The following is a 25,094-nucleotide window of genomic DNA, read 5'->3' as shown; positions in this document are numbered from 1 at the left end:
AGCTGGAGTAAGTGTAGATCTGGGATCTGGCTACAGAAGACTGTAGCCAGATGCAGCTGACAAAGTAGGAGCAGTTCCTCCCACTTTACACTAAAAACCTCAAGGAACACCGTTGCTACATTTATTTTCTGTAACTTAAACTGATTAAGCTTTCAGTATTTCCTATTCCGTATCAACAGTAAATTTGAGTTTGTAATAGCTGAACACAGCTCACAGTGACAGGCAGAAAAATCTCACTGGGACAAGACAGAAAATCCAGGGCTCTGTAGTCCCTACTTTAGTCATATAATTTAGGACCATCAGAGAGAACTTATGTAGGTGTCAGATTTGGACCCGAGCTCCTCTGAAAATCCAGCTGTGGTTTTGGGTCCTACGCACTTCTGAAAAACTGAACAAAATGTGGCCTTGTAAATTGTGCTGGCACGTTTGAAAATGCCACCTCTAGCCTACTGATACTAATCTTTTGGACTGCTACTCTATTTTTTGTTGCGTCCAGCTTCAGAGAGTGTTTTATTCTGAATCCGATTACCTGGTATCAGGAGGACTCGTGTGTGTGAGAACACTGAAAAAGTTGCAATATCTGCATGTGTTAGGAGACTAGCTCACTAATGAGAGTGGGGTAAGAATGTAAATAGGGATCCACAATGATATTTAGTGACCAGGCATCCTGATCTAGCGTGAAGATGCCAAATTACTGTAAATATTGGTAGAGGCCACTAGACATGGAGTATCAGCTGAGCATGTTTGAGCTAATGTGCTGCAATTAAACTGTCAGAAGATTTAGCTTACCACATGGCTGAGCTGTGCTGAGGTGCAGGCTAGCTGACTCTGAACCTGTGAAGACATTCAGAGCAGGGAAAATTAAACTCGCGAAAGTCTGTAGTGAGAGCTGCAGGAATGACTGCGGAGATCTCAGCAACTTTACTTCAACCTGCTTCCTTTGGTCTTAGAGATTATTCTTGTGTGTCTTGTGCATAGAGGATGGAGCTGTGTTAAGGTCCGTGTAACGCTGGGGAGGGTGGGGGGTGTGCCATTCACAGTCCAGATGGAAGGTGACCACCAAAATCGATGTTTCCTGTTGACCTATCATATTGTGCTACTTTGTTTTCAGTGCAGTCCTTCAGCTTTTGTACTTGGTAGAAGAGGATGTAGTTTATCCACATTCTTGTTCATGTAAATGTTTGCTGTGCTTTTCCTCCTAGTTTTTGATGTTTTTCCTGAAATCTTCCATTGTAAATCCAGCCTCTACAAGCTTTGAGAAAATGATGTAGCTGTTATAAGATATTCACATGGTGCTTAATGAAGAATCGAAAATAATGTTTTTAAGAAACTTATTTCTAATATAATCTCTTTCTCAAAGTTTTTTAAAGGCCATGCAGACTACATATTTTGAAGTCTTAGCTCTATGTAATTAACTTTGTCTAGGAGTATATGTTTTAGTATACTTTTGCACATAATTGCACTGTATTTCTCTAAAGGAATACATGCTGCACTGGTATTCATAGTGCATTTAACCTCTTGGTGCAAGACCTTGTAAATCTTCCAAATGTGCTCATTTAATTTACTGATGTTTTGTAAGGCAGTTTCATAACTGGAGTCCTTTAGTCTAGTTTAAGTGATGAATTCTTATAAACCCAACCTTACCTGTAGAAGTGACTTAACTATATTTGTGGATCTTAGAGCATTCTGGAGTTTTCTGACAGTCTAGAAAATAAAACTCTCTGAGAGGGTTGCTTTGATTTTTTTTTTTAACCATTCAAAAGTTGACTTGGTAAACCTGAGTGTGTCTAGATTAAGGCTCACGTTTAAACTTCTGGGAGTTAAAAATGAACACATCCATTTCTGCTAACATACACTGTGCAAGCAAAAAAGAGATTCTTGGTAGGAAAGGATTAAAAAGATGCTGTCCACTCAAAACCCAGCCAACTGGGATTTATTAGAAGATCTTTTTATTATTAATATTGATTCTGTTTTCTTACCAGTTTTCGTAGTTTTATAGCCATCGTGATTTTTTTAAAACCTTTTTAAAGCTTTTTTTACGTTGGGCAAGAAAAATCCATGCAACTGGGAAGCAGTCACAGATGCTAGCTAGAAAAAAATCTTGGCAAATGCCTACAATAAAATGAATGGGGAATTTTTATTTTATTTTTTTTCCTAGATCACCTTGCAAGAATATTGGATATTTCACATATGGACTTTTTTAAACCTGCTTGTACAGACTCTATTTAAAATCTGTATTTATCTGTTGATTTAGAATATCTTGAATCAGTGAAAAATGTAATAATCTCCACTTTCTTTTCACTGTTTTAATTCAAACAATGAAATCTGATCACTTTTATTTTATTGGGATCTTTTTCTGTTGTAGTTGAAGGAGTTTTTAATACAAGACAGACATCTTTTGTTGGTTGATAATAGCTATTGGTAGCTAAAACAGCCATTTCTAGTTCACAAAAAGTATTGAATACCTCAATTTTTGGAGACTTGGAGGATTCTTCTCTGCTCTTGTGTGAAACTGTAAGCTAGAGTACACACTAAACTAAACAATAGTTAACACTTTGATGAGAAAGACAAATGCCAAGGAGTGAAAGAAGGGACCAGCATCTGGTGCTCTGGTTCCACAGGTATTTGGGATCAACAGTCTATGTAGGTCTTTATAGTGTGTTACAAAAGATAGCTTTGCAGTGTTCACAGACAATTCAGAGTGCAGTGCAAACCCAGAAGTCCTTTCCAGATTTAATAAGTGGACATTTTTCGCACATCAGTAATAGAGAAGTTGCAATGACATTTATCAGAAGCTGCCGGATTTGCCAGCGTACCTGTCCTGCTGTTGAGCTGTCTGCCAGTGTATGTATCAGGGTGGAAGAGAGAAAAAGAAATTAAACCAAAGTTGAGAATTAATGGACACCCCCACCATATAGAAAATTTACCCTTTTTAAGGGGTGGGGATCAAATCTTTAAGTGCTTTTTGTAACTTTTTTTCTACAGTGGTGCATTACTGAATTTGTCTTTACTGTATGTTAAATATATGTACTATATATGTTTATATTGTTGTATGTAGTCTGGTTCTTTTATAGTTAACATAAAGTATTAAATATTAATCTCATAGTAAGTGTATTTTTTCCCATTTTCCATGAAAAGGGAGGACACTAGTTTAAAAATCTCACAAGATTACTATCGAGTCTTCTAACTGGAAATGTAATTTAGAGTAGATTTGGCAGAGTTTCCTTGGAGGGGAGGAGAGCGGGATCCAGCAGGGCCATGCAAACACTACATAGAAACCATTTCTACACTCATGGGATTTGCAGGTATTATTTTAAGGGATGGATACAGTGAAAGGTAACAAGTACCCATGCCATCCTAAGTGAGGGATTTCAAATACTCCTTAGTACAAATCTGTCAGCTCCCCCCCTCCCCACCGCTAGGGCACCACGGGCTCCGGGGACAGAGGGACAACGTTCAGAGCTGTGCAGGAGGCTCCTTCCCTTGCTCAGTACTAAAGCTTTGATACGCCGGGGCAGGAGGGATCCAAGTGACAAGAAAGAGGGAGGACACTGAAGCACTCATCCCTGCCTTTGTCTGCCTGGCCCCGAGGGCCCTGCTTGGTGAAAGGATTCTTTCACTGCCAGGCCAACCTCAGCCGTAAATGCGTCTTTTCTGGGCAAAGGTGGGTGTGGGAGAAGGAAAGCAGCCTTGAGGGTAGGGCAATCAAGTGAGCTGAGAGGCTGCCAGTGAACTTGCTAACAAGTTGGGGAGAATTAATTGTTCAGATCAAGGTCTAAGTCATCAACATAGATGAGCTGTACGGGAATACGCTCACAACTTTAGGTGTTACGGAAGTTGGCTTGAAGGTAAGAATACACCCAACAAGTATTTCTCAGTTATTGGTACAGAAGTTGGGTTTCCAGCATAGATGACGCCACTGACACGTTAGGCTGAGATGCTGGTGGAGCTGCAGCCTCTGCTAACATCGCAGTCGAATCTGGGGCTTTTCCCAAGCTGAGAACTTTGGTTAGAGGACAGCCTGCTCAGGCAACGTTAGGCCTACTGGCAGACGGGAGATTCCTCCCCATGCTAAACGGATTAGAAAACGTAATATGACTTCCTTAGCATTTTGAGAAATGAAGTGACCTCCTAGCGACCTGGAGGCTGACCAAGCGTTTGTGTTTGTAGTGGAAGACAACGAGTAAGCAGCTAGGGATCTTCATGAAGAAAGCTGAACTACAGAAATCACAGAAACTGAACACAGAAATCGCTACTGGCTTTGTTACGTGGAAAGCTGGTGACAGTCAAGTGATGCTGAGGCAAGTGAACTAAAGCTAAATATTAGCTGGCAGCGTATTAAATAAAAATTGTAATCTCCTCCTTAATTCATTTCTGGTGTCTTGGCTATGGTTCCCCTATCTCCAGACCATGTCTGCGTAATTTAGAAGCTCCTTCATTACGGCTGGGACGTGGCCTTATCTGTTATCTGTATACTTTGTATTCCGCAAGGCGTTACAGCCTGGAACACTGAAAAGTTTCCTGAGATGGAATGATGAGTAACTCACCTATGAACTGAAAAGAATATATTTTTACATCACACACATTTCTCTAAAGCTTTTGAACAGGCAAATGTTCTCAGAAATGTACTTTTCCTTTAGGAGGTACAACACTACGTGACCGGTGCCCCCTGACCCCTGGCAATATGGCTAGCATAACCGATGCCGTTTCATAAGGCAAACAGCTGTAACACGTAAGCGGGCTGATCCTGCATCACGCCCCAAGCACGCACTTCTCTCCCCGTTCATGCACCAGGTCGGGTGACCCCGCTGCAGAACGAGCCTCCTGCCAGCACTGGGATAAGTCCATCGGAGTTATCAAAGCCCAGGTGCTGGGTTCCTAGGGTGTGGTGACACCCAGCCCGCAACAGGAAGCGTGACAGCACACGAGATAGTGCCCATAAAAATGAGCAGCAGCAAGCGCCAAGTGGGACTTTGACTGGAACTGCAGCTGGATTGCAAAACGTGGGGTCTGCCTTGGTCAGGAACACCTCCGCCGTCATCTGCTTCCTCCGAGGGCTGAACAAGTAAGCTGTTCTTGCTGCTAGAAACTGTAGATAGTAATAAGCCATGCTGATTGCTAATTTTTTAGGTGATAATAAAGCTCTAATTATAACCACAGTCCTGTGACCGGTCCTTATTCTACCAGGCATCCCTAAAAGAACCTGCTCGTTGGGTGATACACTGTTTTTAAAGCAACTATTTTTGCAAGAGGATGGATTAAAATTCCTGCTGTTCACATCTTCTCATTAAATGCATTTTACATGCAAGGAAAAAAGAGAGAGAGAGAGAGCAACTAATGAATTCCCCAAGTATGGTACATTTCTGATTGTGTAAAAAATATCCAGCTATTTCTTGCATGGTAGAAAGACGAAATAAATTGTGTTAGTTTAGCCCAAGGTTATATGTAATCTTATTTGTATTTTAAAATAAAAACCTTAGTAAAGTCACATTGCTTTACTCACACACTTGAGAAAAATCCATTACCATTCCATCCAATCCAATCCAACAAGTTAATCTTGTGAATCAGTGCATGTCCCCCTTAACTATGGTATTCAGATGTTCTGGTATACACTCTTGAATTTTCTTCGGCAAGAAATATCACAATATACTTAAAGTCAGAAAACATACCATAACTTAAATATGTGATTTTCCAGAAATATTTGTGTTACAGAAAAAATCATTTTAACTGCTGCCACTGTTAATTATACTTTTATACTTGGTTACCAAAACCCAAATAAAACAATGTACAATTTATGTTAATAAATTTTGTATCAGCACCAACAACATCAATTTTTAAGTCATTTCTAAGTTATTCTCTGAAATGCAGACTATCAGTCTTGTACCTGAAGCACTCCTCCTCCTGCTGCTGTGCGAAGAACCTCCTCTGCATAGTTGCTCAGTTTATTTCCATTGGATAAATAAACTCTCCGAGCAATATCTCAACTTCAAGTGGAACTTGGTTAAATACAGCATCTCTAAAATTTGGAAGTGCAAAGCACTAGATTAAACAACTAACTGCCCTTCTAGAATCAGTGTATTGTTTGTGATGTGTTATTGTGCAAAACAGGATTAAATTAGTCCTTCTGTATGACGAAACCAACAGTCTGTTCCCTGGCTGTTCTTAACTGCCACAAGCAGCCTCCTTGGCAAGGTTTCTGAAGTATTCTGAGTAAAGCACTTGCAACACCTTTAAAAATTCTAATTAATCTACTCCAGATATCACTGCATTTTTTTTTCTACTTTTAAAATTCTATTACCTCTTTCTAGCAGATGGAGAACCCTTGAGCTCCCACTAATATTGATACAAACTGCCAAGCTCAGCACTCTCTGGTACACAAGTGAAAGTACCTAGTACATGAAAAGTCAGCTAAGTCAAACAGAACGAATACCTACAGAGTGTTCTTTTCAGACGAAAGTTTTCAGCAGATGAAGTATTTGAGAATAGAACTGAAAAAATACATAGGATGTTATAGATAAAGTGGTGCTACTCAGCTGAACTGACAGGCAAGTAAATTATTAGTAGCTAGGAGCAAGCTTCCAGTGGCTTTGGGAAGTCAGGGCTAGCAGAGGGAGAATTAACGCAAGGGCAGCTGCATGAGCTCCTCTGACCCATTGTCTTGTTCACAAGAGCAAACGAAAGCGGTTACTCCATGGAAGAATAAGAGAAGCAAACAGCAACACTTTTACCTCCGTCTCCTCCAGCCTCCTCCAGCTTATGACTTGGCGGCTTCCAAAGGCACGGGCACTTCTGTATGGAACTCTCAACTCTCTGTGACCATGTCTAGTACACCCCTGTAACACTCACCAACATTTCGCATCCACAACAGCCTAGGGCAAGAAGTTCCACTGCCTAATTGCACGTTATGTGAAGAACCAGATCCTTCGGTTTGACCTGCCGGCTTCATTCGCTGTCACCTGACTCTTTTAGCAGAATAAGCAGTGAACAATCAGTCCCTATTGATCTTGCCATGATTTTAGACATTTCCATGTATCTCACCTGATTTTTTTTTTCTAGTTTGGATACCTCACACTCTGTAGACGTTTGTACAAAGCTGCGGCACACTTCTGTCATTTCTCCCTCTCTGAACAATTACAGGTTCCCACATACATTCTTTAAGGTGAGTGACACCAGGGTTGCAAACAGAGTCCAACATGCTCTATTAATTAATGGTAAGAATCGAGAAGCTGGGTACTGGAGTTGCGTTGGGTTACCCTGAAAGGGGAATGATGAGGACAAAGAGGGCTGCTAACAATCCTCTAGGCTGGCTTTGGAATCAGTTCGGCCAATACACGGTTCTGACTCGGATGTAAAAGCAGGATGAATTGTGTGACATTTGCAGGTGACACTGATCAGAGGATGACTAAGAACCAGCAATGCAGCATGGCTGGAAAGGGCCAGTCAGTTGTAGGCACATCAGTTTCAAATGTTTCCAGTTGATAATTAACACCATTGTCCAGTGAACTGAAGAGATTCAAGCAAAAATACTGTGTAAATTCCAGACACTTTCTCATGTTCAAGAATGATTAATTTAAGCTGGTCAGCACAGAATGGAGTCTTGGACAAGCAAATGGGTCTCATGAAAGATTTTAAAAGTGTTGCCTGAATGTAAAAATGTGAAAGGAGATGGAGTTTACAAGATGACGGATGTTGATTAAAAAGGCAGTATTAAGCCGGTGAAAAATATTGTTACAAGATAAATGGATATAAATTGAATATGAATGCATGATAGATGGGGAGAACGTTTCTAACTATCAGAGGAAAAAGTCTTTAGATATCTTTCTGCTTTTTCTATAGTGGGGAAAGGAACGTAAATTGTTTCAAGATGGAATGTCTTAAGTTTATGGAAGGGAGGGCTGAAAGGACACAAAGGATACAGTGAAGGCAGAATGGCTCACATGGGAAAACAAATATTTATGACAAATAACTGGGGTGACAAGACAGAAGAGAAAAGACCCTGGCGGTAAGAAGAGGAAGGAGAAAGATACCAAACTTCCAGTGAAAGAAGTTAAGAGGTTTAAGTAGTAGGATTTCAGACATTATGCTTTTTTTTGCGTTTTTTTTTTTCCCAGAAGGTAACTGAGATATGAAAAAATAAGATATTGCATCTCCTCTCGAGGAATCCGCAGGCACGTTACAGAAGGATTTGAGTCACCAGGGCCCCTGCTACACATAAAGATGCGAGAAGGAAGCATCTAGGGCATCGCATCCCCTCCTGGGCAGCATGTGGGTGTGGGAAGAGGAAAGCAGCCCAGACTGCGGGGCGAGCAGGCGGAGGGAGCTGCTGGGCTGCGCCTGCAATCGGTGCGTTGCCCCTTTAATTGTGTCCCCAGCCCTCGGGCGTCTCTGTCCAACGCCCACGTCAGCAAATACCTTTTGTTTCTCTCACGTTCGGGCTGCCAGGGCTCGGGGCTGCGCGACCAGCACGGCGCCGTGAGCCGCAGCGAGCCCCGAGCGGGGGCCGGGACCCCGCATCCTCCGCCTGCTCCTCCCGGCCGAGCGGCAGCCGCCCGCGGAACCCAGCCGGTGAGCGGCGGCTGCGCAGCCCCGCGCCGGCCGCTCGGAGCGGGCGCCGGGGCCGGGGGAGCCTGGAGCGGGCTGCGGCGAGGGACGTCCGTCGGCTCCGCCGCCCGCCGCGGCGCCGGGAGCGGCCGGGAGCGGCCGGGAGCCGCCGGGAGCGGGGGGCCGCCGGGCGGCCGGGCTGCGGAGCGGCGGGGAGAGCCGCGCGGGCGCCATTTGCAGCCCCGGGCGCGGCTGCAAGGAGCCGGGCGCGGCAACAAAGGGCTGCGCGGGAGCGGGCGGCGGGTGCGCGGCGAGAGGGGCCGCGCGGGGCGGGCTGGGGCGCTGCCAGCGCGGGGCGGCCGCGGGCAGCGGGAGCGGGGCCGCGCCGGGCACCGGGCACCGGGCGGCGGCGCGGCGGGGAGCGCCCGAGGCGCCGGCTGAGCGGGGAGCGGGAGCCGGGGCTCCGGGGGGGGGCTGCGGGCTCCGTGCCGTGCCGTGCCGTGCCGTGCCGCTGGGGAGCCGCAGCCGCCGGAGCGGCGTCGTGCCCGGTGCTGCCGCCCGCGCAGCCGGGAGATGGCTCCGCGCCTGCCGGGCGGGGGCCCTGCGCCGCCGGGCGTCCCGGGCTGCCCGGGCGCGGGTGAGCGGCGACGGCCTCTGCCGGTGCCGGGGAGCCCGGCCGGGTGCGCTGCGGCCGCCCAGGGCTCGGCCGCCGGGTGCCCGCTCGTGGTGCCTTCGGCGGCGGGGAGCCGGGCCCGGGCGGTGCGGCAGCGGCACGCCGAGGACGGGGGCAGCGTCCGAGCTCGGCGGCCGGAGGGCTCCGCGGCGCCTGGGCTCCGGTCCGAGCGCTGCGCGGCTCCCGGCGGGCTGCGCGCATCCCGCATCCCTCGCGTGTCCGAGCGCCGCGCTGGAGCACAGACGTGGCTGCGAATAACGCGGTCAGGCGTACCGGGCTCTGCCATCCCTAGGGGCTTTTCTGTTTGGAAAAGGATGAATGATCGGGGATATTGTAACTTAAACAGATTTATAATTTTAAGTCTATTTATATATTTTTTTTCAAAATATCTATAAAACTGTTTTTTGACGTCTTTTATGGAGTTGCACAATGCTGAGATCAAGGTTCTAATTTTTAATTTTTTTAATATTTCTTAGAGTGACTTGCATCTTGTCTGGAATGGAGATTTCTTCTCACCAGTTTCACCTCTTGCAGCAACTAAATGAGCAGCGCAGGCAGGACTTATTCTGTGACTGCAATATCCTGGTCGAGGGAAAGGTCTTTAAAGCACACCGAAATGTGCTGTTTGCCAGCAGCGGGTATTTCAAAATGCTCCTTTCACAGAGTTCGAAGGAAACTACTCAGCCAACGACAGCCACCTTCCAGGCGTTTTCTCCTGACACATTTACAGTTATCCTAGATTTTGTGTATTCAGGCAAACTGTCCCTCACCGGTCAGAATGTCATTGAAGTCATGTCGGCTGCTAGCTATCTTCAGATGACCGACGTTATCAGCGTGTGTAAAACGTTCATTAAGTCTTCACTAGACATCAGTGAGAAGGAGAAGGATCGCTACTTCAGCCTGTCAGACAAAGAGGTAAATTCAAATGGCGTGGACCGATCCTGCTTGTATAGCGCTGGCTGGAGAGCAGAAAGCAGCCCCCCGCATTCCCACTTAAATCCAGATCAAGGGACATGCATGATGGGTGGAAACGCTTGGAGCAATTTCAACTACTATCCAGCCTCTCAAAGAAATGCACAGCAACAGCTGTCCAAACACGACCAAAGGCAGGATTCCATAAAGAAATCCCGGCACCTGGGACTACAGCAACCTTCTGACATTCCTCACTATAAATCAAGCAAACTGGAGGACAGGGCTGCTGAGCCTGCTGGCCACATTACTCAGTCTGAGGAGCAAGTTCAGATTGAAACAGAAGTTGAATCTCCTCATGTGGGATACCAGTACGGTCAAGGGTCTGATGTGATATCAAGAAGCTTGGCTGTGTCACAGCAGGAGCACGAATCACCCCGTTCTTCGAGTAAATCCAAGTCTTCAAAAGCAGATGAGCCGTATGCGAGCATGCCCTCAATTCTAGGTGTCATGGGAGGCTGGGCTGAAGGTAAGAGTTTGTTTTAACGCTGCAATCATCGGTTAATCACCTGGTGTCAGTGAGAAAATACACATTGCTGAAAGAGTGTGCGTTTACCAGAAATACATTTCCGTTTTCCAGAAATGTAAGCTTGGAAAGCGAAGCTCTGTTTTTCAGTAATTATGAATAAATGAAGTAAATGAATAAAGGAATAATTACGAAGGAATTAAATCAAACTAGTCTTTCAAAATATATAATCTTTAGTGTCTCTACAGCTCTAGACTCATGATTATCTTGTTTTTTTAAGCTCATTTTAATATAGCTAATGGTCCTTTTCCTTTGTTGCATTCCTGTGTGATTTATAGGAAAACACAAAATCTTTGTATTTGAAAAGACCTATATTTTTTAAAAAATAGGAGTGATTTTCTATTCTGTTTCTGTTGCTTTTCATAACTAGAATACAGTTTCCTAGAGCATGACTAGATGTGTTATGACTTTTTTTTTAAATCAAATTATTTCCTAACAGATGATCTACCCAGGATGAGGTTCAAGTGCCCGTTCTGTACTCATGTGGTGAAAAGAAAAGCAGACCTAAAGCGTCACCTTCGCTGTCACACAGGAGAGCGCCCTTACCCTTGCGAGGCATGTGGGAAAAGATTTAGCAGGCTAGATCACCTAAGTAGCCATTTTCGAACAGTATGTATTTTTAGTAACTGCATGATTTGTTTAATGTGTAAATCTGTCTCGGTATAATTAAACACAGTACAAGTGTATCTGGTTGATATATTGACTCCCATAAAGAAGAGGTAGTAGATAATTAAGCTGGTTTTGTTTAAGTCAATTAGAAGCATAATTCCTATGAGAGGGGATGCATTTCTTTGTTAATTGATGGTTTGCAAAGGCAGTGTGCTACGTAAGTCCTGTAATAGAGCTTAAGTGGACAATCACAGCACTCATGATTGTTTTATTTTTAAAGTTTGATGACTTCCTTGAAAGGAGTTAATGCTACCACTTGATGCTACTCCAGCCCTACTTTTGTGATCTTAAAAAACACTTTTCTCTCTGGATAAAATATCAAATTTGTTCATTTCAATTTTCCCAGATTCATCAGGCTTGTAAACCTATCTGCAGAAAGTGTAAACGCCACGTGACTGAGCTAACAGGACAAGTGGTCCAAGAGGGGACAAGACGTTACAGACTCTGTAATGAGTGCTTGGCTGAAGCTGGCATAGACAGTATTCGCATTGACTTGGAGGCTGAAGCACCCCTTGAATTTCCAGCAGATGGGGATAAGGATTCCAGGTGGCACTACGGGGAAGACAACAGATCTGATGTGGAGATTGTGGAGGATGGGTCATCCGACTTGGTCATTCAGCAGGTTGATGACAGTGAGGATGAAGCAGACGAAAAGGATGTAAAACCAAGCATTAGGTAGTTGCGAGATGAGCGTTAGTACGTTCTCTGTTTTACATGGAATTCCTGTCCTGACCATAAGCCCTCCACCAGCCTGTTGTTATTGTACAAAGACTTATTGGTTTCTCTTGAACAGGTCCAGACTTGCATGTTTATGGACGTATCATCGGGTCCATTCTGAGTTTTGCTATTGAAATACCCATACTTTGCTTCACTAGAAATAATCCATTCTTGAATGAAATGATGGCTGAACATGGACACTGACGTACTACATGGATAAAAGCCTACTACTTTTTGTAGTAGACAATGGGTCTCTTCTCAAAACCTCTTTCACAGGGGTAGGGTCTAAATACTTTTTAAAAAAAGAAGTCGCACACCATTGTAAATTACCCAATTTTTACACTTTTAGAGATGTTGGCTTTATATGTGGTATCTCCCAGTGATGAGAAAAGTCTAAGTACCCCACCACTGCCATCTCCACTGTAGAATATAAAGGCAACTGCTCTTCAGCATTCAGAAATGAAGATAATCTTCCATGAAATTTCATGAAGTCTTCACATTATGATTAGAAAAGCCAGGCAGAGAATTAAGAAAAAGTGTATAATTTTTTTTAGCGCATATATCTGGAAAAGCACTTTCTTGTAAAAATTATTCTAAGGAGAATCTTTATCAGATCATTCATTCAAGACTTATTTCCTTACAGGAAAATAAATACATGAATGCTAGTCCCAGTCAATGCATCAGAGATAAAGTGGTTATGAATATGGATCAGTAAGTGATGCCAGTAGATGTTTTATTCATTCTGAAAATAGGGAACTCAGACTGGAGTGTGTTTTAATAGCCATTGGTAAAAATACCTTTTTTTTTTTTTTTATATAAACATCTCAAATGTGGCAAAGCGGTGTGACTGGTAGCCCTGCATCCACAGTGTTGCCAATGCCAGCGGCATCTTCTCAATGCCAGCAAGAACGAAACAATCCTGACAAGGTTACTTTGGCTGCTGTGTTCTCTCTTTGTTCCCTGTTTTATTCACCATTAATGGAGGCAGAGCCAACTTGTATAGCGTGTATACTCTATCATTAGAAATGGAACTGATGACATTTTACATCTGAAACCATTGACTACTCTTGTTTGTATTGACCTACCCTCAATTTAAACTGGTGAGTTTTAAGATGGAGTCCTTATCGATTTATATATTCCCAAAGTCACCCAGTCACCAAGAGAACACATTCCAACCTTTTTCAGTCTGTGCTGTATGCCAGTGAAAAATATGTACTGAAAGTTCTAGACATTGTATTTGTTTAACTTTACCTACAATTAGACTACAAGAGATGAGATGATTAATGTTGAAGAAAGTTTCCTTTTAAAACAAAATTAAGTCACCTTGTTTTCTAACGTGGTGAGTTCTGCTTAACCAGCACCACAAAGAGGAGAGGAGGAGAAGTATGCTGCTGGATGGTTTTACTCAGCATTTTCTTGGACAGAAATGAGTTTTACTAGTCTTCATGTTGTGATCATTGTACTCGATGGGTACAGGCTTAGAAAGCTTTGTCTTTTTTTTTAACAATTTTGTAAGCATGTTTGGCTGAAACCTGGGGTTAATTACAGAGCAATTACATATATAAACACTATATAATCTCTTTCCCAGGGACAGCTAAAAAGTCACTATTTTATTTTTATTTCTGTAAAAACTGTATAGCCTTGTTATTATCGTTATCAGAGTGTGCAGCATTTTCTTACCAGGCTGCAGATGGCCAGCCTAGGTGCCTCACAACTGAGAGCTGGAGCACATCCTAAGTTGATGGTGCAAGCACTAAGCACCTCCCTCAAACATGCAGGGTGTCGAGCAGCACCCAGTCTGTTTGTTCCAAGGAGACCATTCTTTTTCCATTTGTCCAGCTGGGAAGTGATATTTTATTGCTCCTACAGAAATTACTGTCCATTGGCTTAGCCATGGGGGGAGAGGAGGAAAAAGGGGAGAATTTACCAAACTTTCTGATGAGCTGTATGAAAACATCTTTTCCAAACAAACTTGCCGTGATTTTATGTTTCCCTTTGCTCAGCAGTCCACAAAATGGACATGACATGAAAACAGCTAGTTATTTTCTTGGAGCTTATTACTCCTAAAATTCATAATATTAAATGGTTAAGAAATATTCCACAGGCAACCATAACTAAATCAAATATAGAACAAAGAAATATATAAAGGAATACAGAATAACTTCAATCAATTGCAAATTTCGAGCGAAAATGCTTGCCAAAATAGAATTTAATAGATTTTTCATTTCCCTTTAAATTAAGCAGTATGCACAATAAATGCTAGGTACCAGTGCCTGCTGTCCCAGAATACAAAGTAACTGGGATTAGTCTCTGCCTGTGTTTGGGGACTGATTAAGGGGAAGGGGAAATACAGTGTCACTCTAGGCCTGAAATCTTAACTGCCAACTGCAAAGGTGAGACTATTAAGTGTTCTTGTATACCTGAGGGAGTTTTTAGAAGCAAAGGGATTTCTGGATCAATACTCGATTTAATTAGATATTGTAAATCTAAGAATAGCGAGGACCAGATGCTTCAGAAAAAAGATGTGAAGTGGCTATAATGGGCAAATGGAACAATCTATCCATATGAAGACATTAACTGTAGGCAAATTAATTGCTGATTTGCCTTGGCAAACAAGGGTTTTTACTGCTTTTATACGTTGTTATTCTCAAATAGCATACTTAAATATTTGTAGTCATTTTTAAAGTATCTTATTAAGCTTGGAGCTTTAGCCCAAGACTGCGATACCCACAGGTCAGTTATGTTTTATATTTTAAAAAGGTTACCATTTTTACATTTGTTGCTTTAATTTCAGTTGTTCCATTATTTTTGTATTACAAGACAAGATAAACGTTAAGTGCCTTATGTTTTCTATGTCCTTCATTTTACATAGCCGGTCATGTATTTTTGCTTGTTTTTCTTTAAATGAAATTAACCCTATTTTGTTTTCTTTTAATCTCCTTGCATTGCCTCTGATAACTGTCTTCATACTCTTGTCAGGCTCACAGGCTGCTCATTAGCAGAAGTAACATTTTCTTTTTTTTCTCCAAAAGAACATAAAGGATTGTTCCCACAGAATTTAATTTACCTGACAATAACTGTTTTGAATGATGCTTTTAGAACTTTGTCAGGTCACTAGAAAGACACCTGATTTTATCTTTAGATGCTAGAGAAGGCTGTATAGGACTGTATTGACTTCTGCTGATATTGATCCATTCAGATTCTGTTTCCGTACTGCCGCTGTACATCCAAGTCAAAGTTTGGGAGGTTTAAATTGTAGTGCGGCATTGGAACAGGCAGTTCAGAGAGCAGCCTCCTAGATCGCTGCCCTTGAAGGTGGTCCAGACTTGGCTAGACAAAGCATGGCTGATCCAAGCCAACATTGGTGCTAGCCTTCTTCCTCTGGGAGGTGGGACTGGAGACGCTCAGAGCTCTCCTATGACCAGCAGTTCTATGATTGCTGATTTTTGCTATTATTTTCATTTTTCCTTGTACATTTTTCATCTTCATCATGACTCTTTCTGATTGCTTTGAATGCTCTTAAGTGCTACTTCTTAATGCATATTTTGATTCTTCACTGGTTTTCAATATGCCATTCTCTTGTCTTCTGCTTTTCCATTCCTTGTTTACTCTGATTAGGTGGTGGGTGTCAACTTCAAGAAACATTCCTCTTATACCTCTATTTTTCTGTGCAATCCTGGATTCCTTGCCCCTTTCCTCTGTCTGTACTTTGTCATTGAAAGACTGCCTCTGTTTGCTTGGTTTGTGTTTATTGTGTTCACAAAACCACAGTCAAGAGTAAAAGACATAGATTCATCACCCTCCATTTAGTGTCTCAGCTTTAACTATCTTATTTTCTGGCAGCTATCTTGCTGTTCTTTAAAAAGCTGAAACATGGAATCAAAAACATTTTCCTTCTCCTGTTTCAGGTAATTCATAAGCAATTCCTCATGCCAGGTAAACCTATGATTTATGTGATACTTGATTTTGTTTTCTCCTTCAACTGCTGCATAAATATCATACCCCAAATTTTTGTTTTCCATTAAATTATCTAAAGTTATGTATTTATTATCCCCCAAAAAAAGACACTTGTCTTTTTCTTAAAGGTTTGGGAAGACAGGCTTTCAGCTGTTATTTTCACAATTAATACCAAAATAATACCCAAAAGCTCAAAATGAATGTCCCTTTCCAACCATTTGGTATATATTCGATTCCAGTTCTGAAGAACTGAGATGAGAAAAAATGCAAATATATTTGTTTAGTGTGAGCTATGAAAATATTTGAGAGCCCCTGAGATCTCTGTAGCAGAAAAATTGATTAGATACTGACAGTGACTGCTGCATGTATAATCCTTTCTTTACTCCTGGCTCTTCAGAAGAAATACGCCATCCTCCATGATTTTGGCACTCTTTTTCAATTTTTCAATGAAAATTTATATATATATATATATATATATAAATAATTCTGCTGGATGTACAACTATTATGGAATATATTCCATTTCTCCCCTGAAGCATCTGGTCACTGTCAGAGATTATTCCATTCCCTAGCTATGCCAATGTCTACATTTCTTATATTTTGGTTTCTATAGTCTGCAGAAGTACTTGCCTTTGAACTTCAGATAGCCTAAACAGGGGCTAATAGCACTATATCTTCAGCTCCATTTATTATTTAAATTGACCTTGATGAAGCTGAAAAATGCCTGACCTGCCATCTGGCTACAGCTGAATCAAGGACTGTTCCTGGATCCCTCTCTGACAGTCATTAGCATCCGTTAGCATACAACAGTGCTGTATAGCTCAGTATCTATCTAAAATCTCAACTGCTGAGGGTTAGCAGAGTTAAGGGAGGATTATAGCTATTTTTATTTATTTTTTAACCTAAGTCTTTAGGTTAAAGTTAGCAGTCAGACTAGCATAAGCACATGTGCTCAGGGTTTATTTAATGAATTTACAACTTCATTAGAAACGATAACAGTGGACCGCTGAGGCCAGCAGTCTACATATACGATCTGGTTAAGCTGGCAGTGGGGACTTCTAATGATTTGCAAGGTAGAGAAACACGAGTTATAAACCCAGAATAGTTACTTCTACATTCCTTTTAAGCTTCTACATGGATAAGTGCAGCAGAATTGTAAGGGCAGTAGTTCCATATTCTAGTACAGACATTCCAACACCAACTTGTTGATTTTTCTGAAGTATCTCAGAGAAGTCTGAAGTTGATTTGAAGGTTGCTATTAGCTGGAAGGCAGCATAAATGAGAACGAAAAGAGAAAAAAAAAAAACTAATTCTAGCAAAAAGGGCTGAGTTTTGAAACAAAGAGTCATAATCATCCAGTCCTTGCCTGCAGACATTCAGTGTAATTTTTCCATTAGGTAGCAGGGTCACTATAACATACATTTCTGTGCATCAACACACATTTTTGCATCACAAATGTTAAACACAGGACAAAAGAAATTTTAAGGAAGAGCTGGGAAGAGTTAAAGGAAAAACATTTCTGTCTCTTGGTCTAGCTGTTGGACTAAATGAAACCCTAATGAAGTTCTATGTCACATTCCAATATGATTATTTTTTTTAACTGGGAAAATGGCAATTGTTCTTTTACCCTGTTCTAAATGAGCCTAACTGAGGAGGGTGCTATACCAGACGACCTCCAGAGGTCCCTTCTCAAAATTATTTGACGATGTCAAGCAACAAGATTGAAACAGTCTTCGAACAGGCATCCTGATTATTTTATCCACGTGGAAGAGGAAGAAAATATCTGTACTGTTGCACCCCCACTTGCAGTACATTGGGTTTGGATGTCCTCCATTGTTTGAATACAAAACTTTCCTATTATAAAAATGCTGCTGTATTGAGTAACACAATATATCCTACTGCACAGAACTACAAATATTTCCCATTCAGGTGGCGCCTTCCTTCCACACACGAAAGCTATCTAGCCGTGCCGTTAACAATGGCAGTGCATTGTATACGGTAAGGTAGCGGGCCTCCTGGGCAGCATGTGGGTGTGGGAAGAGGAAAGCAGCCCAGACTGCGGGGCGAGCAGGCGGAGGGAGCTGCTGGGCTGCGCCTGCAATCGGTGCGTTGCCCCTTTAATTGTGTCCCCAGCCCTCGGGCGTCTCTGTCCAACGCCCACGTCAGCAAATACCTTTTGTTTCTCTCACGTTCGGGCTGCCAGGGCTCGGGGCTGCGCGACCAGCACGGCGCCGTGAGCCGCAGCGAGCCCCGAGCGGGGGCCGGGACCCCGCATCCTCCGCCTGCTCCTCCCGGCCGAGCGGCAGCCGCCCGCGGAACCCAGCCGGTGAGCGGCGGCTGCGCAGCCCCGCGCCGGCCGCTCGGAGCGGGCGCCGGGGCCGGGGGAGCCTGGAGCGGGCTGCGGCGAGGGACGTCCGTCGGCTCCGCCGCCCGCCGCGGCGCCGGGAGCCGCCGGGAGCGGCCGGGAGCCGCCGGGAGCCGCCGGGAGCGGGGGGCCGCCGGGCGGCCGGGCTGCGGAGCGGCGGGGAGAGCCGCGCGGGCGCCATTTGCAGCCCCGGGCGCGGCTGCAAGGAGCCGGGCGCGGCAACAAAGGGCTGCGCGGGAGCGGGCGGCGGGTGCGCGGCGACAGGGGCCGCGCGGGGCGGGCTGGGGCGCTGCCAGCGCGGGGCGGCCGCGGGCAGCGGGAGCGGGGCCGCGCCGGGCACCGGGCACCGGGCGGCGGCGCGGCGGGGAGCGCCCGAGGCGCCGGCTGAGCGGGGAGCGGGAGCCGGGGCTCCGGGGGGGGGCTGCGGGCTCCGTGCCGTGCCGTGCCGTGCCGCTGGGGAGCCGCAGCCGCGCCTGGCCGGGCGGGGGCCCTGCACCGCCGGGCGTCTCCGGCTGCCGGGGCCGAGCGGCCGGGGCGCGGGTGAGCGGCGGCAGCCTCTGCCGGGACCGGGGGAGCCCGGCCGGGTGCTGGGAGAGGCGCTGCCCGCGGCTGGCCGAGCACGGCAGGGACTCGCACCCGGAGCGCGGCAGTCCGTGTTGCTGAAGGGCTGACTGGGTTCTGTCCTGTCTGTGAATCCTTTCCGTCTTCTCGGATGCAATCTTGAACTTTCAGGTTATGCGCTATTCTTGCGGAGGCATCTTTTCACCTCTTTTAGAGTTGTTTAATGTACTCGGCTATATTATGCGGGGCGCGGGGGTGGAGCTATATGGGGCATATGATGATGCGTACAGCTTTCATGTTTTTAAAGATAGTGCTCATCTCTTAAAATAGGATTCAGCAACATCGATTTAGTTTTAGATTGTCACGATTATGCCTTTTTTTTTTTTTAAGAGCAAGATTTCCTGTTACTCCCTCACTGGAATGGAGATTTCTTCCCATCAGTTTCACCTCCTAGAGCAGTTAAATGAACAACGGAAGCAAGACTTATTTTGCGACTGCAGTATCCTGGTGGAGGGGAAGGTCTTCAAAGCACATCGAAATGTCCTGTTTGCCAGTAGTGGATATTTCAAAATGCTGCTTTCACAGAGTTCCAAGGAAACGAGTCAGCCAACAATAGCTACTTTTGAGGTCTTCTCTCCAGAGACATTTATGGTTATCCTGGACTTTGTGTATTCAGGCATATTGCCTTTAACCGGTCAAAATGTGATCGAAGTTATGTCAGCTGCTAGCTATCTGCAGATGACGGATATTCTTAATGTCTGCAAGACATTCATTAAATCCTCTCTGGATATTAATGAAAAGGAAAAGGATCAATACCTTAGCCTTTCAGCCAAAAGTACCAACAGTGAACCTGCTCATCCAACTCTTTATCGGTCAAGGAGAAAAGCAAAGAGCAACCCAAGGCGTTCCTATTCAATTCCAGATGAAAAGGCTAATACGGTGAATGAAAACTCGTGGAGTAGTTACAGCAGCTACCTGTCTTCACAGGTGATTCTTCAGCGGGCAGAAACACAGCTATCAAAGAGGGGCAGAAAACAGAGCTCAACGAGAAAGCGCCGAAAGCATCTAGGATTGTCCCAGACACGTGATGTTGGGCAGTACAAATCAAACAAAGCCGAGCGGGCTGGCGAAGGTTGTAATGCATCAGACTCTAGCCACCTCCCTCGGGCTAGAGAGGAAGCTGAATTTGATGCTGAGAACGATGTTGATCATGATGATTATGGATATAATCACGAATCAGAAGTAATACCGAAGAGGTGGTCTGTTGCTCAGCTAGAACAAGAACTTTCGCGAACTTCTCCTGAGTTCATGGAATTAAAAGCAGAAGAACTGTACACCTCAGTGCCCACAGTTTTAGGTGTAATGAGTAGTTGGAATGAAGGTAAAAAATACATACGATTTTGCAAAGTTGGTCTTTATTTAGAAGTCAGATGAGAGAATCTTGTGTGGCTGCTTGAGAACCAAAATGATGCCTAGTCTTGCAGATGACTGACTTACTACTTACTCTATTGTAGCGCCTGGCAGAATGAGAGGCTCTGAAGCTGGAACAGGGCAAGAGAATTAGAATCAGAGAGCCTGACCCAGGTATTCTGTAGTTAAAATAATACATGCCTGATTATTTGGACCTAAATGGAGTTTTATGAAGCCTAAAGGGTTCATAATTGACTTAGGGACCTGAAGGACTGAATCACCCTTGTAACGCCCCTGGTATCTGGCAGTAGTAGAGGTGTTCAGCCTGATCCTGTGCTCTTTACAAGAGAAGGTTCCTGGCATTGGCGCCGTGCTGCATTTCCCTTAAGGTGCAAACCAACCCAGAACTTCACGATCGCTTGGCCGCACTACGTAAAGCGTCTAAGCTCTTAGTGAACTGGCAGCATGTGTCTGAGGTGGTGGAATGAAGTTGACAGGTATATTCTTACACATATATTTTGGAAACTAATCTAATATACCTATAGCTTATAATAAAGGCATAATTTTAAGACTTTAAAATCCTACTATACTACAGAGATTACAAATACCTAATTTCTGAAGTATTAGCTGACGCAAGAGTCAGCTACAATATACATTGTCGTCTATGTATTCATGATCATCTGTATGTCTAAAATTAAACACCTGGAATAAGGAAGACTATATCATCAAATGCCGAACATATTCAGTAAGAAATACTGTCTTCTAGGGATTATATTTCGTGATTTATTTTTTTTTATGTAGTGACAAACCAGAGGAAAAATGACCTGCTGCTTATTTAAGCTTAAAAATAACCAAACTACTGTGTAAAGAAAGACTGTGGTGTTTGACGTGTTACCTGTGTTTCTCCGTGACAGGTGACCTACCTCGGATGCGATTCAAGTGCCCCTTCTGTACGCACACCGTAAAACGACGCGCAGACCTGAAGCGACATCTTCGGTGTCACACAGGGGAGCGACCGTACCCGTGCGAAGCGTGTGGGAAGAGATTCACTCGACTGGAGCATTTACGTAACCACTTCCAAACGGTACGCCATGCCAACAGGAGATTCAGCCTAGGAAAGAAAGCCCAAGATTTCATTGGTACCAGCTGTTTGGTCATTTCTATAACTAGTACCAGAAAAGTGTCCTAGCTGCGTATCAACTTCAATTATTCAGTATTTACGTTGGAAAACTTGATTTTTACCTTTACTTTTTAGAACAATCCAGTGAATTTTCCTTTTTTCTTTTATTTAAAAAATAAAAATAAAAAAAAACTGTCTTTGGTTGAGCACTGACCTTTTCAAATTTTAAATCTCTTTTTAGATACATCAAGCCGGCAAACTTATCTGCAGAAAATGCAAGCGGCACGTAACTGACCTAACAGGATGTGTTGTTCAGCAAGGAACAAGACGCTACAGACTGTGCCATAAGTGTCTAGCAGAAGCTAATTTTGACAGCAACCCTGACGATTTAGATGCAGAACATTCTCCTGTCACCCCCACAGGAAACAAACATTCCAGTTGGGCTTTGGAAGAGGAACACAAATCAGATGATGAAACAGTGGAGGAAGAACCGTATAACTTGGTTGTCCGACGTGTTAATGATGATACTCCGAATGAGGCAGATGAAAAGGTGAAACCAAATCTTAGGTAGATATATTTGTATATTTGTTATTGCTGTATTCAAGATTAAATTACTTGTGTTCTACCAACTAATGCTGGTTTATTAGTTCATTAAATATTGTTAAAGTTATGTTGTAAGAAACAAAATAGGGCTACAAACAAGTTGCTTTGTACTCACAGACACACAACAGTGTAACTACTTCTAAACATCATCCAGAAATTACTTATTATCTGGAAACTATTTAGAAAAATTGCTTTATATTTCTTCAAAGAATTACACAGAGCTCCTGTTCATAATGAAAGTATAAACTATTTTACAGTTCCACAAGGAAGATTCTATACTACATAGATTTAAAAAAAAAAGATAATTTGCTTTGAAAAAGTCTTACAAAAGCATCTCAGAAAAGTAAAAGAATTTCGTTGACACTGTAATTAACATGTATATACACTTAAACTTCCTAAGAAAGGAGTAAACAAATAGAATTCTTCCTGCTGTACTGCAGCTTTGTTTTCTGATTGATCTGTTTCTTATAGTTCTGAAAAGCATGAATCGTTTTAAAGAATAAACACCGCCATACAGAGCAGAATAATGAATAGCACATCTGTAGTGGATTTCCATAGTATGAGTTTGCCTTTTCAGATATGAAGTTTTTTTGTACTGTGAGTTTTAAACAAAGATAAACTAACATGGTTCCAAGGAAATAAAAGCGCAATCACTGGAAGTACAGTTCTCAGCTTTCTTCCATTTTTTTCAGGACCGGTGCAAGATTTGCTTAAACTCTTGTCTATCTTATGCTAAAATACCACAGAGGACAAGCCTCTTTAATTTCAATGGGACACATCATGTAGCTATTTTAGAAAAGCTATTCTACTTACATATAAAAAAAAAAAATAGGATGCTCAAAGGCTACTTGACCAAACAATAAAAATTATAAACAATTTCCCTTAGAGTTTAAGCAACCTTTGCACTTCTGGAGCCTTCAGTTTTAGTAATGATATTCTTTTTGCAGTCTTACTCTTTCTGAGTAAGAGAACCACCACTCCCTAGAGAAACTGAAAATGGTTAGTGATTTTTTTTTAAAGGTGAAGTGAAAAAATATAAGCTTTTTGGACTGAGTAGAGAATGGCATTAACAATGGGAACTCTTGATAAAGAACCACTGTTTGTTCTCATGTCTCTTTTTTATTCCACTTTTCCTTAGAAAGCAAGGTTAGCAGGACTTGTAGCTTAAGGTTACTGACAAACGAGCAAAAATTCCCTTTGTAGAATTTAAGAGCAGTCATACTGATTCAAGGTTCTGTCTCCACTAGTTGTCATTAGCAGATAACTACGGGAAAGTGAGAAGAGGACAACCCTGTATAAGAATTCCCTAATGCTCTCCCTGACTCCAGACATTTTCAGTTTAGGGGATTTTCTTAATTTAGGATTTAGCACATCTAGCAATCACCAACGCATGTCTCTTTTAAGTACTGCCCCACTCTACCCTTAGACTCATCTACGCTTACATCAACAGTATCCTTTAGCAAACACCTCCGCAGGTTTAGCATGCCTGTGTAAAACCCTCTCCTTTGAACCGCTCGCAGAACTGCCACTACTGCCTCCAGCTGATCTCACAGGGACTGCACATGAAAAGCTTTCTCAACTAACAGCAAAAAAGGGAGGTTTTGCTGTTGAAGCATGTTTATGAAGTAACCAATTGCAGGTAGTGTTGAGCTGGGCTCCAGCTGGGTGTAGAATATGGCCAGCTGAGAAAACAGCTGCTTACTGAGGCCTGTCACTCTTGCAGCTGTTAAAATGGAGAATTTAAGACCTGTTTTACAGTATTTAAATATTGAAAAAAATAAATGAGTAACAATTAAGTGCTTTTCTATTAAGTTCCTGTCAGCATCTGTAAGAGCAGAGCGGTTTATGGTGTCACTACAGGTTGTGACTGATGGTGTACATGGCCTTTTAGCACTACCAAGTTAAACTGCATTAACGTCCCTTCTATCGTTTTCAGTGGGGGAAAAAAAAAAAAGGGAAAGGGGTAAAAGGAAAGCCCAGCCTCTCCCCCCTGCACCCACCTCACAGCCCCGCACTCGCCTCAGGCGCTGTGGAGATCAAAACCGCCTCACACTCGACGCCCAATTGGCTAACCGCGGTCACCTGACCCAGCCAGCCAATGAGGTGTCAAAGCCGCTGCTGAGGGGCGGTAGCGGCGCTGGGCCGGGTGAGGGGCCGGAGCGGTGACGCCGAGCCCGCCCTGGCCGCCACTGGGGGCCCTGGGCTGTTGGGCTGGGGACAGGCCCACGTCTCGCTACTTCTCCACGGCTCCACCGTGCTGGCACTGTCCCGTGTCCCAGCAGGACACCACGGACACGTGCTGGAGCCCTGGGGCTCCTTTAGAGGGGAGAGAAGACCCGCTGTGTGAAAATCGTACTTGTTCAAACATGGGCCTGCTCACCTCAGCAGAGAACAAAGCGCAAATGTAACCTATTAGACTCAAAAATCCACCAGCCAGAGTTACTCACAGCCAAAGTTATTCACACAAATCCATTAATTCTTTTAGTTTTATTTCAGCATTGAAGCTTTCTCAAAAAACTGAAGGGATTTTATCTCTCATCTTCACAATAGGAAATAAAAACTGTCTGGTCTATTTAAGATGGTTTTACAGCAAAATAAAGATGAGATTTTACCTCCAGTGGTAAAGCACCTCTAGAATTTATCATAAAAACAGGTCATGGCAGTGCAGACCTTCCCTTACTCACTGTGCCTATGTCACATTTGAATAGCAATGGCAGGTAACGCACATTTGCTGTCCCGTGATTTAAAACAAAACTTTTTTTTAATTATTTTTGATTTACTGAACTCAAGTCTAGTGTTTGACATTAAAGGAAAAGCTAAAAGAAGCTTTTCAGGGGTTAGACACAGTCTCAGAATGCTGTATTAACTGAAAAGTGATTAAATGCGTGGACTCCTCTCGATGGAAAAAAACAGTGTAATAATCAAAAACAGTCAGTTTGACACGTTGAATCACCATGCACAGTCCTCCCACCTGAGGGATGCTC

At 43.5% G+C, this 25,094-nt stretch overlaps 2 protein-coding genes across 5 annotated transcripts; both read left to right on the top strand.

Annotated features, from left to right (window-relative positions):
• Positions 1–8,395: 8,395 nt before the first annotated feature.
• LOC118255703 (zinc finger and BTB domain-containing protein 8A-like) lies at positions 8,396–24,983 on the top strand. Of its 4 annotated transcripts, none has more exons than XM_050715158.1 (4): positions 8,396–8,565; positions 19,368–20,358; positions 21,302–21,471; positions 21,749–24,983. In XM_050715158.1, exons 2-4 carry the CDS (start codon positions 19,398–19,400, stop codon positions 22,076–22,078), a joined length of 1,461 nt encoding a protein of 486 aa, XP_050571115.1. In that variant the 5' UTR covers positions 8,396–8,565; positions 19,368–19,397; the 3' UTR covers positions 22,079–24,983. The 4 variants fall into 4 exon arrangements, with proteins under 4 accessions (XP_050571115.1, XP_035417984.1, XP_035417985.1 ...); XM_035562091.2 differs by lacking the exon at positions 8,396–8,565 and adding an exon at positions 18,249–18,377; XM_035562092.2 differs by lacking the exon at positions 8,396–8,565 and adding an exon at positions 18,547–18,666.
• On the top strand, positions 8,773–16,194 carry ZBTB8A (zinc finger and BTB domain containing 8A). The gene is made up of 4 exons (XM_035562097.2): positions 8,773–8,844; positions 9,691–10,652; positions 11,149–11,318; positions 11,725–16,194. Exons 2-4 carry the CDS (start codon positions 9,713–9,715, stop codon positions 12,055–12,057), a joined length of 1,443 nt encoding a protein of 480 aa, XP_035417990.1. The 5' UTR covers positions 8,773–8,844; positions 9,691–9,712; the 3' UTR covers positions 12,058–16,194.
• Positions 24,984–25,094: the final 111 nt, after the last annotated feature.

The sequence above is a fragment of the Cygnus atratus genome, chromosome 23 (genome assembly GCF_013377495.2).
Source record: "Cygnus atratus isolate AKBS03 ecotype Queensland, Australia chromosome 23, CAtr_DNAZoo_HiC_assembly, whole genome shotgun sequence".
In the NCBI taxonomy this organism is placed as follows: Eukaryota; Metazoa; Chordata; class Aves; order Anseriformes; family Anatidae; genus Cygnus; species Cygnus atratus.
This window is presented reverse-complemented; position numbering and strand designations above follow the sequence as displayed.